This window comes from Erythrolamprus reginae, chromosome 10 (genome assembly GCF_031021105.1).
Source record: "Erythrolamprus reginae isolate rEryReg1 chromosome 10, rEryReg1.hap1, whole genome shotgun sequence".
NCBI classification, from domain to species: Eukaryota; Metazoa; Chordata; class Lepidosauria; order Squamata; family Dipsadidae; genus Erythrolamprus; species Erythrolamprus reginae.
In genome coordinates, this window is record NC_091959.1 from 4603326 (window position 1) to 4620432 (window position 17107).

At 46.3% G+C, this 17107-nt stretch overlaps 1 protein-coding gene across 2 annotated transcripts; it reads right to left on the minus strand.

Moving 5' to 3' along the window:
* Positions 1 to 890: 890 nt before the first annotated feature.
* EDC3 (enhancer of mRNA decapping 3) lies at positions 891 to 16049 on the minus strand. 2 transcript variants are annotated; one of them, XM_070762189.1, is made up of 7 exons: positions 15939 to 16049; positions 13751 to 13919; positions 12525 to 12829; positions 11328 to 11663; positions 6858 to 7011; positions 5067 to 5284; positions 891 to 2513 (listed from the first exon to the last, which is right to left on the minus strand). In XM_070762189.1, the coding sequence occupies exons 2-7, from the start codon at positions 13912 to 13914 to the stop codon at positions 1858 to 1860; spliced, it is 1833 nt and encodes a 610-aa protein (XP_070618290.1). In that variant the 5' UTR covers positions 13915 to 13919; positions 15939 to 16049; the 3' UTR covers positions 891 to 1857. The 2 variants fall into 2 exon arrangements, with proteins under 2 accessions (XP_070618290.1, XP_070618292.1); XM_070762191.1 differs by having other exon boundaries at positions 13751 to 13928.
* Positions 16050 to 17107: the final 1058 nt, after the last annotated feature.

The following is a 17107-nucleotide window of genomic DNA, read 5'->3' on the forward strand; positions in this document are numbered from 1 at the left end:
ATAATAATGTTTCTTCCCTTGCTGGCTGTGTTTTAAGTCCACACCCCCCCTTTTTTTTTTGGTAAAGGAGGACATAGGCTCTTTTTGGTGTATTTTTTGGTCACTTGTGGCTAATTTAGTTGTGAAATTGATTACATATTTATTTATTTATCTAAAGATGAGCAGCTTTAAATGGAATATTTGATAAGTATGCTTTGAATGCCATACTAGACAGTATCATGACAAATCCAGAATTGAAATAAGCTACCGAAAAGTGCCGATAATGATTGGCTACCAAGCCATCATTACCCCACGTGTTCTGACAGACCCACTGCATCATTCCGAGTGATGATTTACGGAAAAGGTCTGATTTTCAGGGTTTTACAGAACCACCTGAAAATCTTGCATCAGTTCAGCCCAAGCTTGTGATCTGAAAAAATGTGAAACTTATAATAAATTGGATGTTACATGCATGGCATGGCTGTAAACTCCACAGTAAGAATCGGGACGTATGCAAGTTTTCTGCCTGAGTCTCCAATTTTAATTATTTTTTAACATTTATGTGCCTAAAGAATGGTCTAGTAGTGACGGAGTTCGTTTTCCACTCAGGAAAGTGGAGAGTTCAATCCTAGGTGGTGGCAAATAATGGTTCTCTCTTAGGATACCAAGGAAAAAAAATACCTGCTGCGAACTCTGCATAGCATCAGGAAAGGCTATCAGGCCAATAAAATGCTCAGCCTCGTCCAGTTGCCCCGACTGATTACAACTAATAAAATTTAAGCCTAAATTACTGCGTGGCTTCAATCAGGGCTGACGGTTCTTTTTTGGGGTGGGGTGGGAGAGAGAAAAGGGCCCCTTGTTTCCTGCAAGGGGTGGAGCAAACGGAAATGAACACGACTCGGCACGCGAGCTGCTTTACTGCAGTTTAATCATTGTGATTTATGAGAATTCTGCGCGGCATCTTTGGAGACGAGAGAAGGCTGAGCGTGGTGGTGGGTTTCTTGAAGCGCCCCCCCCTTTCGTCAATACATGGGAGTCCCCCGAAATCTAAGGACTGCGTGAACAATCCCCACCCCCGTGTAGCAAGAACCCGGCCCCCACAGAGCCTCGTTAAGACATTTCCCCACAAAAGTGGAGAAAGGAAGAGAGGAAACCGATGGCCGCTACGACAGTGCCCGTGGAAACCGGTGGTTCATGCGCTTTTCAGTGTGCAGGACCACAATTGTTGCCAGCCAGTTGCCTCTTCAAGGTGTTCTGGATTGCCTGGCAACATCACGTCCATTCTATTGCTCCGTGCGGTCATTCTAAAGGGGAAGACCACTGCGCCCGGCTCAAGCGCTTAGATCTTCCTGGACCTTTGTATCCAATGGGAAAAGCACAGGTCCAACAAAACTCCTCGTTCTTTCAGTCTTGTGCACGCTGTCTCGTGCACGCACGCGCGCGCACACACACACAAAAAAAGGAACAGCCATTAATCCGACATTAATCTTCGCGTGTAAAATGGCAGGAGGACGCGAGTTACGGTGGGAACCTAAAACGTTGGCACAATCCCATCCGCTTCTCCATCACCCCAGGCGTCCTTGGGACACACCCACACACCACAACCGGAGAAGCAAGGGGTAGTAAACCCGCGAGCTGGGAAATGAGGGATGGTCAGCCCTGGAATGGAGCAAAGGATCGCGACCCAATGGTGACCCAAAGACGGGAAGTCCAAGAACACTTGAGCTTGAAAGAAAAGAAGGAAAGAAAAAAGGACAGCCCCAAGCACCAGCTAAATTGTGATCGTTTCTCCTGTGATCGTGGATTGTGGTCGGGGCAGAGCCCAAGCCACCTTTCCCAATTCTAGTGCTGGGGGGGACCCCAAATCCCCCCAAAAGTTTAAAAGAAGAACCACAATGGTCTAACGCAACCAAGGAAATGAGAGGAGTAAGAGGACACGTCTGGCCATCTTCTAACCATCAACGTGAGCTGCCTTAAGATTCTCCACGCAATGGCACAGGAGCATGGACGGCTCCGAGGAAGAAGGCAAATCCTTGTGCAACGGATTCTCTTGACCTGTTGCGCTGGTGTCCAGAAGTTAATATCCCCCCCCCCTTTTAAGGCGTCCACAAACGTTTTGATAACGGTCAGGATGCATCGGGTAAAGCCGGAGGTTTGTCTTGTCCTGGACCACCGGCCAGTCTTCCCTCCCCACCCCTTTAGGTCGAGTGCAGAGGGGATGACAAACTTGCAGCCGAAAGGCGAGTGGTAGTTGATGCCCACCTCCTGGAAGACTTTCTGCGGGATGCCGATGTCGCAGAGGTAGAGGCGGCCGGCCCTCTCGCCCAGCGGCAAGGGGAGCCCCAAGGCCAGCGACCACTTGGCCTCGACTTCTTGCTCCATTTCGTTCACGGGAGGGTCCAAGCTGAGGACGGGGGCTCTGTTCTGGTTGGCCCAGTCTACGGCCGCTTTGTACCAAGGCTGATCCCTCAGGAAAGCGTTTTCGTGGCAATCTAAGCAGTTGATCACTAAGTCAACGGGCGTCTCTGGAAGATCTAAGGGAGGAAAAGAGGGGACATTAAGTAACGGGGTGTCGGGCTTAAGTGGGGGAGATTGAGGTTCAACCCCAGTCATGGATCGCTTTGGACCTCTTCCTCTCTTTTTAAAAATATATATTTTATTGTTTACATATGAATATATTGAATGCACTGCAGTGGTTCTCAATCTAGGGGTCGGGACCCCCTTTGGGGGCCAAATGACCATTTCACAGCGGTCACCTAAGACCATGAGGGGGAAAGACAAATTTCCTATGGTGTTAGGAACTAAAGCTTCCATTCTGGCGCCTTGGAACATATTTTTACAATCCGACCAATCAGGCGTTTACAATAGGGGTGTCCATCTGACCTTCCTTCCAATCAGCTTAAAGCTCTGTTGGGAGAATTGTTTTGGGGTAAGTATGGACTTGATTTAAACCATGACTTTCCTTAAATGTTCTGCCCATCTTTGTTTTGAATGGGGTTGCTAGTAGTGGATGGAGAGAAGGTGAACAATAACAGGAAGTTAGATGAAAAGACCAAAAACTCATAAATTTCCTTTGCACAATACTGGAAGCAAAAAAAAATTCCCCTGGATGAAGTGGTGCTGAATTGGCGCTAGACTTATGGTTGGGGGTCACCACAACACGAGAAACTGTATTAAGGGGTCGTGGCATTAGAAAGGTTGAGAACCACTGGAATACAGTGTAATTGTCATGGCGTCCCACTTGCCATGTAACAAAGGTGAATAACAAATAACAAATATACAGTGATCCCCCGAGTTTCGCGATCTCGATCTTTGCGAAATGCTATATCGTGATTTTTTCACCCGATGACGTCACTCCCTTCCTTTCTCATCTTTCTTTCTCTCTCTCTTTCTCTATCTTGCTTCTTCCTCTCTCACACTCTCTTCCTCTCTCTCTCATCTCTTCTTTCCTTCTCTCTCTTTCTCTATCTCTCCCCCTCTTGCTCTCGAGCGGCGGGCGGCACCCAGGGAAGGTTCCTTCGGCCGCCCAGCAGCTGATCTGCTCGGCAGCGCAGTAGCAGCGAGGAGCCGAAGATGGGGTTTCCCCTTTGCGTGGGCAACGGGGAAACCCCATCTTCGGCTCCTCGCTGCTACTGCGCTGCCGAGCAGATCAGCTGCTGGGCGGCCGAAGGAACCTTCCCTGGGTCTTCAACTCCCAGAGCGGCGGACAAGCGGCGGCTGGACAAGCGGCGGAAAAGCGGCGGCCGGACAAGCGGAAAAGCGGCGGAAAAGCGGCGGGCGGAAAAGCGGCGGACAAGCGGGCAGGCAGGCGGCTCCTCAGCTGCTGGGTCTTCCCAGGTGCGGAAGTAAAAACACCATCTGCGCATGCGCGGCCATGGAAAAGGGCGCGCATGCGCAGATGGTGTTTTTACTTCCGCACCACTACATCCCGAAAAACCGATTATCGCGAGGGGTCTTGGAACGGAACCCTCGCGATAATCGGGGGATCACTGTATAGTATTTTAAATAGTACTAGTGTTGGACAGTTATTTCTGACCACCATATTCTAGAGCACAGGTCCCCAAACTTAGCAACTTTTAAGACTTGTGGACTCCAATTAGATATAGGAGGCAGCATTAGAACAGTAATATATACCTAGAAAAAAGAAGTTATATGTATAGAGATGATATAGAAAGTATATCAGTCTAGAAGTGGCAGTGGTCAATAAAAGATGCAGGGGTATAAGTTATCAGTCTGTTAAACCTAAGGCATAACTATGGTTAGAATCACTCGGAGAAAGGTTAAAAGGAAGTAGACAGGTGAAGGGAGAAGAGAAGAAATGGAGGGAAGTAGGAAAGGGGAGAGAAGGAGAAAGAAAGTAGGAGGAGGGGAAGAGGGAGATAAAGGAAGGGGAAAGAAATGAAGAAAAACAGACATAAATAGCAGTATACATAGGTGCAAAACTGATTTATGATAGAATGGATAGAACTGTATAATTATGTGTGTTTTGACATGACTTATGGTACATGCATGGATGTGTACATGGAGATTGTGAAAAATAAATAATTATTTTTATAAAAAAAATTAATACCACCAAAAATGGCGAAAAAAAGGAATTTGGGTCCTCCATCACCTCTGCCTGCGACCGAATTCACCTGTTCAGGATGTATCCCTGAGATGGAGAAAACAAACCAGAATCTCCCCACTAGATGGAGCTGAGAAGATTGAAAATGTAACAGGCTGTCAAAGGAAGCTAATGCCCTTTTTTTTTTGCATCTAGAAGCTTCCATGGACCTCAACGTCCTTGGCTTTTTTTCCAGCTGCCCCTCGGACACTAGCAAAAATATATCCCAAATCTGCCACCATTGTCTCCCCTGGTTCTTCTCTTCTCTAGAGAAGTGTCCCAACCTTGGCAACTTGAAGATATCTGGACTTCAACTCCCAGAATTCCCCAGCCAGCATGCCAGCTCAGGAATTCTGGGAGTTGAAGTCAACATGTCATAGAAGAGCCCACTTTGCCTAGGCCTGCCCTAAACTAGCCCTGCCCAGTCCCTGCAACCGTGTCCATCGTATAATTTAAAAGGCTCCGTTTCCACTGTTGCATTTACCTTTAATGCTGGACACCTGGTGCCCTTGGGTCTTGCTGAAGAGGGTCAGCTCGTTGGTGATGGATTCCAGCATCTTGACAAAATTGGGGAGGAACAGAATGACGTCCACCTCGTGGTTGGAGAGGTGCCGACCACAGCTGATCCCCTGGGCGCCTTTCACGTGGGGGCCACACAACAAGGCCACGGTGGGTCGCTGGTGAATGTTTTTAGGGTTCAGCCTGAAAGGGAACAAGGGTTTAGTTAAGTGAATTTTCACACGAGGGTGCAGAGGAGAAAACATGTCACTTTTTCTAAGAAACAGTTCAGCCACTTAGAAACATAGAAGATTGACGGCAGAAAAAGACCTCCTGGTCCATCTAGTCTTCCCTTATACTATTTCCTGTATTTTATCTTAGGATGGATCTATGTTTCTCCCAGGCATGTTTAAATTCAGTGACAGTGGATTGACCAACCACGTCTGCTGGGAGTTTGTTCCAAGCATCTACTACTCTTTCAGTAACATAATATTTTCTCATGTTGCTTCTCATCTTTCCCCCAACTAACCTCAGATTGTGTCCCCTTGTTCTTGTGTTCACTTTCCTATTAAAAACACTTTCCTCCTGAACCTTCTTTAACCCTTTAACATATTTAATTGTTTTGATCCTGTCCCCCCTTTCCCTTCTGTCCTCCAGACTACACAGATTGAGTTCATGAAGTCTTTCCTGATACGTTTTATGCTTAAGAACAAAAGGAATAGGATACCAACAATTGGATACCAAGAATTAGATGCCAAGGGTATTAGCGGTTATTGAAACGGACGTCCAAGTGCCGCCTCTATGTTGGTTGAGGCAGGCAGGGTTCCCTTGGGTCTCATTGGTTGGGGGTCGAGGGCAAGGGAGGGCCTTGCCTTCTCTTTCTGTCCAAGATCCCCATGGAGAGTTGGTGGGCCACTGTGGGACACAGAATGCTGGACTCGATGGGCTTTGGCCCGATTCAGCAGGGCTCTTCTTGGGTTCTTAATAAACATTTTGAATCCTTTACCGCAGTGGTTAGAGTGCAGTACTGCAGGCTGCCTGCAGATTGGTAGTTCAAATCTCACCGGGCTCAAAGTTGACTCAGCCTTCCATCCTTCCAAAGTTGGTAAGATGACCCAGATTGTTGGGGGCAAGAGGCTGACTCTGTAAACCGCTTAGAGAGGGCTGTAAAGCACTGCAAAGCGGCATATAAGCCTAAGTGGTATTGTTACTGCCCTTCCTTCCTTCCTTCCTTCCCTCCCTCCCTCCCAGTGGTTAGAACGCAGTATTGCAAGCTAACTGCCCACAGTCAGGAGTTCGACCCTCATCTTCTCAAGGTTGACTCAGCTTTCCATCCTTCCGAGGTCAGTAAAATGACGAACCAGAGTGTTGGGGCCAAGAGGATGACCCATAGAGAAGGTGTAAAGCACTGTGAAGCAGTATATAAGTCTACGTGCTATAGCTAGTTCCTTTCCTCCTTCCCTTTATTCCTTCTTTCTTTCTTTCTCTCTTTTTTCTTTCTTCCTTCCTTCCTCCCTTCTTTCCTTCCTTCCTTCCTTCCTTTTTCTTTCTCTTTCTTCCCCCTTCCCTGTGCTTGGAATGCAGTATTGCAGACTAACTCTGCCAACTGCCAGCAGTTCGATCCTAAGGGGCTCAGGGTTGACCGAACCTTCCATTTTTCCGAGGTCGGTAAAATGAAAATCCAGATTGTTGGGCCACAATTTGCTGACTCTGAGAACCCCTAGAGAGAAAAAGCAGTGTGAAGCGGTGTATAAGTGTAAGTGCTATTGCTATTTACCTGTTGGGTCCTCCGAGCAAACTCAGGGCCATCTGGCTGGCGCACACACCTGTCATTTCCAACCTCCGTTCGAGACTCAAGCCATGTTTCTCGGCCACCGAAAGCAGCTTTTTGTGGAGCTCGTAAGAGACGCTCGGGACGACTAAGCCAGAATCTGAAACCCAGAATCAGGAGAGAGGTTATCAAGAGGCCCTGGGCAAAAGGAGCAGGACGGATCCATAACCCAAATCGCCATCCAAGGGGAGGTCAGGTTTAAGCAACAGGACTGGATCCTTTTAAACTTGGCCATCCCATCCCAGAGTTCTTTAGGGCAGTGTTTCCCAACCTTGGCCACTTGAAGATATTTGGACTTCAACTCCCAGAATTCTGGGAGTTAAAGTCCAAATATCTTCAAGTGGCCAAGGTTGGGAAACACTGCTTGCTTTCTTTCTTTCTTTCTCTCTTTCTTCCTTCTTTCCTTCCTACCTTCACTCCTCCCTCCCTTTCTCTTGTTTCCTTCCTTCCTTTCCTCCTCCCTCCCTCCCTCCCTCCCTCATGTTTCCTTCCTCCTTCATGTTTCCTTCCTTCCTTCCTTCCCTCCTTCCTTCCTTCCTTCCTTCCTTCCTTCCTTCCTTCCTTCCTTCCTTCCTTCCTTCCTTCCTTCCTTCCTTCCTTCCTTCCTTCCTTCCTTCCTTCCTTCCTTCCTTCCTTCCTTCCTTACTTACTTACTTACTTACTTACTTACTTACTTACTTACTTACTTACTTGAATGCTGCCCCTCTCCGCAGACTCGGGGCGGCTAACAGCAGTAAAAAGACAAATATAACAAATCTAATATAAAAAGTAATTTTAAAAAACCCAATTTAAGAGACCAATCATACAAACAGACATACCATGCATACATTTTATAAGCCTAGGGGGAAGGGAATGTCTCAATTCCCCCATGCCTGACGACAGAGGTGGGTTTTAAGGAGCTTACAAAAGGCAAGGAGGGTGGGGGCAACCCTGATATCCGGGGGGAGTTGGTTCCAGAGGGCCGGGGGCTGCCACAGAGAAGGCTCTTCCCCTGGGTCCCGCCAAACGACATTGTTTAGTCGATGGGACCCGGAGAAGGCCAACTCTGTGGGACCTAACCGGTCACTGGGATTCGTATTATTATTATTATTATTATTTATTATTATTATTATTATTATTACTATTACTATATTATTACTATATTACTATATTATTATTATTATTATTATTATTATTATTATTATTATTATATTATTATTATTATGCCTTTGCGCCCCCAAAGGAGGTGAACAGGAGGTGTGTGGGGTTGGGCTACTCTCCAAGGGAAGGAGGCCTCTTTCGCCATTCGCATTTTGCTGGCCTTGCGTGCCTCCGCAGCGCTTGGCTCCTAATAGCCCTTCGTGTGTAAGGGGAGATCTTTGCTGGGAACACGAGAGAGAGAGAGAGAGAGATAAGGTGTGCGATTACACAGCCCCGCTGCACGCCAAGGACAAGGCTGCGCTTAGGGCTGCATCGCCTTTCGTGCCAATTGTTCTCGGACCTGGAGCGTGAGAGCGCCGAGGGTTCCCCTCCCTGCCTCGCACACACGCAAGGGCAACCAGTCGGACCAGCTTATCACAACCAGACGGTCTCTTAAATAAACTCAGAAAAGGCGGAGGCACCATCTGAAAAGGCAGCGTGTAAACCTGGAGGGGAAAATATTATATATGGATATAGGTGTAATTACAGAGCTGCAACCGGAGGCTGGCCCGGAGCCAGGTTTAAATTACACCGCGGCTGCGAGATAGAGGAGAGTCGAAGGAAACAGCTTAGGACTGGACTTGGTATCGCCGGGGTTGCCTGGTCCGAAGTAGACACTGCCGGCACAGCTTTGTGAGCAAAGGAGGCTGTTATGCTTCCTCTGTTGGGTTCCTACTTTTCTCCAACTCTTCTGTCTGTCATCTGCACCTCTATCACTGCCTGGTTCGGTTCTGCAACCCAACAGGACCGACACAGACTTCAGAGGAGAATCAGAACTGCAGGGAAAAAAAACAATGGCTGCCAATCTGCCTTCCATTGAGGACTTGTATACTGCACGAGTCAAAAAGAGGGCGGGGAAAATATTGACTGACACCTCGCATCCTGGACATAAACTGTTTCAACTCCAACCCTCAAAACATCTACGGAGATATTTGGACTTCAACTCCCAGAATTCCCCAGCCAGCATTCGTTGAAGTCCAAATATCTTCAAGTTGCCAAGGTTGGGAAACACTGCTATAGAGGAACCATTGAGTCGGTCATCTGCACCTCTATAACTGTCTGGTTCGGTTCTGCAACCCAACAGGACCGACACAGACTTCAGAGGAGAATCAGAACTGCAGAAAAAAAACCAATGGCTGCCAACCTGCCTTTCATTGAGGACTTGTATACTGCATGAGTCAAAAAGAGGGCAGGGAAAATATCTACTGACCCCTCGCATCCTGGACATAAACCGTTTCAACTCCTGCCCTCAAAACGTCGCTACAGAGCACTGCACACCAAGACAACTAATTACTAGACACAAGGACAGGTTTTTCCTGAACGCCATCACTCTGCTAAACAAATAATTCCCTCAACACTGTCAGACTTTCTACTAAATCTGCACTTCTATTCTACTAGTTTTTCTCATCATTCCTATCACCCATCTCCTCCCACTAATGACTGTATGACTATAGCTTTGTTGCTTGTATCCTTACAATTCATACTGACTGGTTCCTAATATGATTTGATTGCTTATTTGTATCCTATGACAAGTGTTGGACCTCATGATTCTTGACAAATGCATCTTTTATTTTATGTACACTGAGAGCAGAGGCAACAAAGACAAATTTGTTATGTGCCCAATCACACTTGGCCAATAAAGAATTCTATTCTATTCTGTTCTATTCTATCATTCCAAATTCTATTCTATTCTATTCTTGACAAATGCATCTTTTATTTTTTGTACACTGAGAGCATCTGCACCAAAGACAAATTCCTTGTGTGTCCAATCACGCTTGGCCAATAAAATTCTATTCTATTCTATTCTATCATTCCAAATTCTATTCTATTCTATTCTATTCTATTCTTGACAAATGCATCTTTTCTTTCATGTACACTGAGAGCATCTGCACCAAAGACAAATTCCTTGTGTGTCCAATCACGCTTGGCCAATAAAATTCTATTCTATTCTATTCTATCATTCCAAATTCTATTCTATTCTATTCTATTCTATTCTTGACAAATGCATCTTTTCTTTCATGTACACTGAGAGCATCTGCACCAAAGACAAATTCCTTGCGTGGCCAATCACACTTGGCCAATAAAATTCTCTCCTCTTCCCTTATTCCAATTTATTCCCATTTATTGTTTAGGTAGCATATGAAGCAGATATTAAGAAACCAGCCTTGACTCTGGGTTTGGGAAGCACAGCAAAACTCAATCCTCATCACATTCCTAGATAACTCCCTTCTCGTTAATCAAAGCATAGGCAGAAGCTCACCACATACTTTTGCTAACACAGGAACCCAGCACACAATGTATTGGGAGACAGAGACCATGATTTTTAGGATTTCTTTTCAGGCACGCCACAGTTTCTCAGCTCTTCCATGGAAGAATTGAAAGTCCATGCCTCCATTTCCCATAATCCTTCCTTTATACACCCTGGAAGTGACATCACACCTCAAAGAGCTAAGGCTGTGAATTAACACCTTTTATTCTGAATCTCCTCTCACCTTCTGGCCATCCTTCTATAGCGAGGATAGAAACATAGAAGTTTGATGGCAGAAAAAGTCTTCCTGGTCCATCTAGTTTGCCCTTATACTATTTCCTGTATTTTCTCTTAGGATGGCTCGATGTTCATCCCAGGCATGTTTACATTCAGTTCCTGTGGATTTACCAACCACGTCTGCTGGAAGTTTGTTCCAAGGATCTACTACTCTTTCAGTGAAATAATATTTTCTCACGTTGCTTTTGATCTTTCCCCCAACTAACTTCAGATTGTGTCCCCTTGTTCTTGTGTTCACTTTCCTATTAAAAACACTTCCCTCCTGAACCTTATTTAACCCTTTAATATATTTAAATGTTTCGATCATGTCCCCCCTTTTCCTTCTGTCCTCCAGACTATACAGATTGAGTTCATGAAGTCTTTCCTGATACGTTTTATGCTTAAGACCTTCCACCATTCTTGTAGCCCATCTCTGGACCCGTTCAATTTTGTCAATATCTTTTTGTAGGTGAGGTCTCCAGAACTGAACACAATTGTTTTCCACTAATATGTCTTCCTCACTTTCTGACTGCGACCAATCTCCCATTGTGACATTAGCCACCTCTGGCTCTCCCCAGTCACTGTCTATCACTCTCACTCTCGGGTTCCTCTGGCAACCCCCTGGCCCAGGCTGGCCGGAGGGGCCTGGCTCATCCTCTTCAGAATCAGGCATGACCTGAGGTGGACAAGGATCACTCCCAACCCCAACCTACCGGTGCAGAACTCTTTGCTCGCGTGGGGGACGGTGATCCTTCTGTAGACGATGGGCTCGGACTCTAATATGTTCTCGTCGTGGCGATAGCGGGCGGACGCCTTCTCGCTCGGCGTGCCTCGGGAGCGGGTCCCGCTCTTCCTCTCGTACGTTTCTATCTCCTCGAACACTGCGGCCTTATTGAAGAGGGCCAGGTTGCCCTCAAAGTCAAAATCGGTGTCTGGGATTTCTTCGATGTCGTCCCCAAAGCATTCGTCGTCCTTGTTCTTCATCTGGCCGTTCTTCATGCCGCTTTTTTTCGGAGTCGCCTGGTTGGGATGACGGCTACTGGACGACCCTGAAAGGAAAGACAACTGAGGTCAGAAGAGTCGAGGATCTGCTAAGGAGGATTGTCAAAGACAGGGGTGTTAAGGAGTGTGCAGAGTAATCTCTGAGTAGTCAAAGATTCACATACACAGAAATATCTCTCTCCCCCCCCCCCCCTTTCTCTTTCTCTTCTCTCTCCTTCTCTCTCTCTCTCTTCCTCTTTCTTTCTGTATCTCTCTTATCTCTTTCTCTTCTTCTCTCTCTCTTCTCTCTCTTGTCTCTTTCTCTCTTTCTGTCTCTTTCTGTCTCTTTCTCTCTCCTCTCTTTCTCTCTCTTCCTTTCTTTCTCTCTCTCTCCTTCTCTCTCTTTCTCTCTCTTTCTTTCTCTCTTCCTTTCTTTCTCTCTCTCTCTTTCTGTCTCTCTCTTCTTATCTCTTTCTTCTCTCTCTCTTTCTCTTCTCTCTCTCCTCTCTCTTGTCTCTTTTTCTCTCTTCCTTTCTCTCTCTCTCTCTCCTCTCTCTTCCTCTTTCTTTCTCTCTCTCTCTCCTCTCTCTCTTTCTCTCTCTTCCTCTCTCTTTCTCTTTCTCTCTCTCTCTTCTTCTCTCTCTCTCTCTCCTCTTTCTCTCTCTCTCTTTCTGTCTCTGACAGCTCCGTTCCCTCTTCCCCCTTGGAGCTCTCAGGTTGCCTTGATGATGAACCTGACTCCCACACTTTCTCCTCATCTGATTCGGCTGCTGGAGGGCCAGCGGTCAACAGTCCACAACAACCGATCCCTGGTGCCCCCAAAAGTTGGGGCCCCTGCCGTAGAGAAAGCAGGCAGAGCAACAGACTGCAACCACAGCTACCGCCAAGGTGGGACCATCGAGTAAAACCCAAAGTCCTAAGAGACTCACACGAGTTGTGCCTGCGGCGGAAGTTTTTGGATGGGTTCAAGGATTCCGTGTGTCGGTCCATGTAGCTCTTAGAACAGGGGTGCAACTGGGGAGAGAGAACAACTTCTTGGGTCTTCGCGTCGGTTCTCCTGGGGATGTTCTGTGGAGCGCTGCTGGGCTTCTTCGGCAATTTGCCCGTGCCGTTCTGGCTGGCCCCAGCCGGACACTCGAGGGCAGGAATATCGGAGTTCTGGAAGTCTCCACATTGTCCGTTATCACCAAGGCCCGGAATCTGCAGGATCTTCAGCTCCGTGATATCCCCAGCCCTAAACAGGGGGAGAGGACCAGAGATGAGGCTAACTGGACATAGTGCTTGCCTCTCATTGCAACCTCTGTTCTGCCAGCCAGTGGTGGGATAGAAGAGGAACAGCTACGCATCTTGAGGGCTTCAGGTTGGGAAAGAGTGCTATGTAGCAGCATAAGCCATCCTGGTTTATACACTACTCAAAAAAACACAATATAACTCCCAAGTAAATCAAACCTCTGTGAAATCAAACTGCCCACTTAGGAAGCAACACTGATTGACAATCAATTTCACCTGCTACTGTGAACATTCAACTTTATACAGAACAACGTATTCCATGAGAATATTTCATTCATTCAGATCTAGGATGTGTTATGTGACTGTTCCCTTTATTTTTTTTGAGCAGTATATTATGTTATATATATAATATATGTTATATATATTATTGTATGATATAATGTATTATTATATTATAATAAGGGGCGTGTGTAAGTGCACCCAAGTGCCTTCCGTCACCTGTCCTAATGTTTCTCTTTACTGGTATTATATAAATTAGATTAGATTAGATTTATTGGATTTATATGTCGCCCCTCTCCGCAAACTCGGGGCGGCTCACAACAAGGCAAAAACAATACATAATAACAAATCCAATACCCACCAATCCAATTACAATGTTAAGCTAAAAAATTCATAAAACAACCCCAGAATATTAAAAAACAAGCACACAATCAATCTAACACCAGAACAACATGGGCAAGGGGGAGATGTTTCAGTTCCCCCATGCCTGATGGCAGAGGTGGGTCTTAAGGAGTTTGCGAAAGGCAAGGAGGGTGGGAGCAATCCTAATCTCAGGGGGGAGCTGGTTCCAGAGGGTCGGAGCCGCCACAGAGAAGGATCTTCCCCTATCTCTGTATACTACCAATACATACAGAGGATCGTTTACCTGAAGGTAACCTCGGGTACCAAACATTTGACTCCGTTATGGAAAGGTCCAGTGAGTGAAATTGTCTGGCTAGCTTGATTCACCGCAGACACTCGTCCCTGGTAGACTCCCAAGCTGTCTCCACAATTGATCGAGACGATGCTTCCAAGCCAATCCATAGCCATGACTGCTGTGATTGCTGCAAAACAATCAAAGGGGGGGATGAGCTAACATATAGGGTGGTACCTCTACCTACGAACGCCTCTACTTACGAACTTTTCTAGATAAGAGCCAGGTGTTCAAGATTTTTTTGCCTCTTCTCAAGAACCATTTTCCACTTACAAACCCAAGCCTCCGAAAGTGTAACCGGAAAAGGCCGGGAGAAGCCTCCGTGGGGCCTCTCTAGGAATCTCCTGGGAGGAAACAGGGGCGGAATAGGCGGGGAGAAGCCTCTGTGGGGCCTTCTCTAAGAATGTTCTGGGAGGAAACAGGGCCAGAAAAGGTGGGGGGAAGCCTCTGTGGGGCCTCTCTAGGAATCTCCTGGGAGGAAACATGGCTGGAAAAGGCAGGGAGAAGCCTCCGTGGGGCCTTCTCTAAGAATGTCCTGGGAGGAAACAGGGCCAGAAAGGGTGGGGGGAAGCCTCTGTGGGGCCTCTCTAGGAATCACCTGGGAGGAAACAGGGCCTCCACCCTCCCTGTGGTTTCCCCAATCGCATGCCTTAGTTGCTTTTACATTGATTCCTATGGGAAAAATTGCTTCTTCTTATAAACTTTTCAACTTAAGAACCTGGTCACGGAACGAATGAAGTTCATAAGTAGAGGCACCCCTGCACTGTAATGGAAGGGAATATTTGTAGCTCAGGGTTGAGTCCCTGACTGTCTCTCTTTCTCAGCTTGGCAAGACGTTTCATGACCCAACTAGGGAACATCATCAATGCTAGGAGAGAATGGGGTTTGTGGAGTGAGTGAGTGAATGAGAGAGCTGGAGGAGCGTGGTGCCCTTGTGGCTCTCTCAACTTGATTTTCTTGAAGACCTTTCACTACACATCTAGGGAACATCCTCAGTTTTAGGAGGGTTTGTGGAATGAAGGAGAAGGGAGGGGGAGGAGGAGGAGGACCCAGATTGTTGGGGGCGATATGATGATTCTGTAAACAGCTTAGAGGGCTGTAAAAGCACTGCGAAGCGGTATACAAGTCTATTGTATACAAGTATACAAGTCTTGGCCCCGCTATATAGAATGCTGGTGAGACCCCATTTGGAATAATACTGTGTTCAGTTCTGGAGACCTCACCTACAAAAAGATATTGATAAAATTGAACGGGTCCAAAGACGGGCTACAAGAATGCTGGAAGGTCTTAAGCATAAAACGTATCAGGAAAGACTTCATGAACTCCATCTGTATAGTCTGGAGGACAGAAGGGAAAGGGGGGACATGATTGAAACATTTAAATATTTTAAAGGGTTAAATAAGGTCCAGGAGGGAAGTGTTTTTAATAGGAAAGTGAACACAAGACAAAGGGGACACAATCTGAAGTTAGTTGGGGGAAAGATCAAAAGCAACATGAGAAAATATTATTTTACTGAAAGAGTAGTAGATGCTTGGAACAAACTTCCAGCAGTAAATCCACAGTCACTGAATTTAAACATGCCTGGGATAAACATATATCCATTGTAAGATGAAATACAGGAAATAGTATAAGGGCAGACTAGATGGACCATGAGGTCTTTTTCTGCCGTCAATCTTCTATGTTTCTAAATGTTATAAATGCACACGTGTACACTGGGAGCATCTGCACCAAAGACAAACGCCTTGTGTGTGCAATCACACCTGGCCAATAAAGAATTCTCTTCTATTCTATCTAAACTGACTGAGGTTGCAGGTTCATAACCTGCCCTGGAACCCAGAGCCCAACTTTGGACAATCCCTTTCATTCCCAAGGCTGTCAATAGAGGGGGGAGAAAAGAGCCCCCCATTGAACCTAGGGAGACTCTTCCGGCTCTTCCGCCTTTCGGGACCCCAACCTCTTCATTCTGGTCTATGGACTGAACTGGGGGGGGGGGAGTGACGTCACTGCCTCCCAAAGGGGGCGTGGCCGCCCCCTCGCGCTCTGCCTGAGCGCTCCCACATCCCCCCCAGGCGGGAGAGCGACCGGGCAGCCGCGGCCCCGGCTCGGCCACGCGCGGGCCTCCCCGCGACCGCTTCCACACCTGGGACAAGCAAGCCGAGGAACCGCGGCCTCCCGCCTTCGCTTCGCTCGATTCTTCTCTTCGGACGCCTTCGCTCCGGAAATGTCGCCCCAGCAGGGGAAGCGGGCGTCACTTCCGTTTCCGCCTCGCTTTAAAGGCTCTCTAGGGATGAGGCGCGGAGGCGGCGGCCTTCGTGGGAAGGTGCTCAGGGGCGCGTGCGCGAAGCTGAGTCAGCGTTTCTCAACGAACAGAAATGGGAATAGGGATAGGATGGAATAGAACTTGGGATATAGAATTGAATAGAATTTAGGGTATAGAATAGAATATTACAATAGAATAGAAAATTGGAATAGGATAGAATAGAGTAGAATTTAGGTTATAGAATAGAATAGACCTTATGATATAGAATATAATAGAATATTACAATAGAATAGAAAATTCAAATAGAATAGAATAGAATTTAGGATATATAGAATAGAATTTAGGATATATAGAATAGAATTTAGGATGTAGAATATGGTAAAATATTACAATAGAATAGAAAATTTGAATAGAGTAGAGTAGATAATTTAGGATATAGAATTGAATAGAATAAAAAATTCAAATAGAATAGAATAGAATTTAGGGTATAAGAATAGAATTCTTTATTTCACCAAGTCTGACCGGACACTCAAGGAATTTGTCTTTGGTGCCTCTGCTCTCAGTGTACATAAAAGAAAAGAGACATTTGTCAAGAATCATGAGGTACAACACTTAAGGATTGTCATAGGGGTCAAATTAGCAATCAGGAAACAATATTAATATAAATAGTAAGGACACAAGCAACAAAGTTACAGTGGGAGGAGATGTGTGATAGGAATGATGAGACAACTAATAGTAATGCAACCTTAGTGAATAGTTTGACAGTGATAAGGAAATTATTTGTTTAGCAGAGTGATGGCATTCAGGAAAAAAATGTTCTTGTGTCTAGTTTTCTTGGTGTGCAGTGCTCTATAGCGTCGTTTTGAGGGTAGGAGTTGATACACTTTATGTCCAGGATGCGAAGTGTAAATATTAAATATTTTCACCGCCCTCTTTTTGACTCAGGTCCTCGATGGAAGGCAGGTTGGCAGCAATTGTTTTTTTCTGTGGCTCTGATTCTCCTCTGAAGTCTGTGTCAGTCCTGTTGGGTTGCAGAACCGAACCAGACA

What these genes read in the sequence shown, in the direction of transcription:
- EDC3 (XM_070762189.1), bottom strand. Translation starts at nt 13,914, where the DNA reads ATGGCTATGGATTGGCTTGGAAGCATCGTCTCGATCAATTGTGGAGAC. An exon ending in CCGCCGCAGGCACAACTCGT is followed by an intron (nt 11,664 to 12,524) that starts GTGAGTCTCTTA and finishes CTTTCCTTTCAG; the next exon opens with GGTCGTCCAGTAGCCGTCAT. An exon ending in TTGCTCGGAGGACCCAACAG is followed by an intron (nt 5,285 to 6,857) that starts GTAAATAGCAAT and finishes GTTCCCTTTCAG; the next exon opens with GCTGAACCCTAAAAACATTC.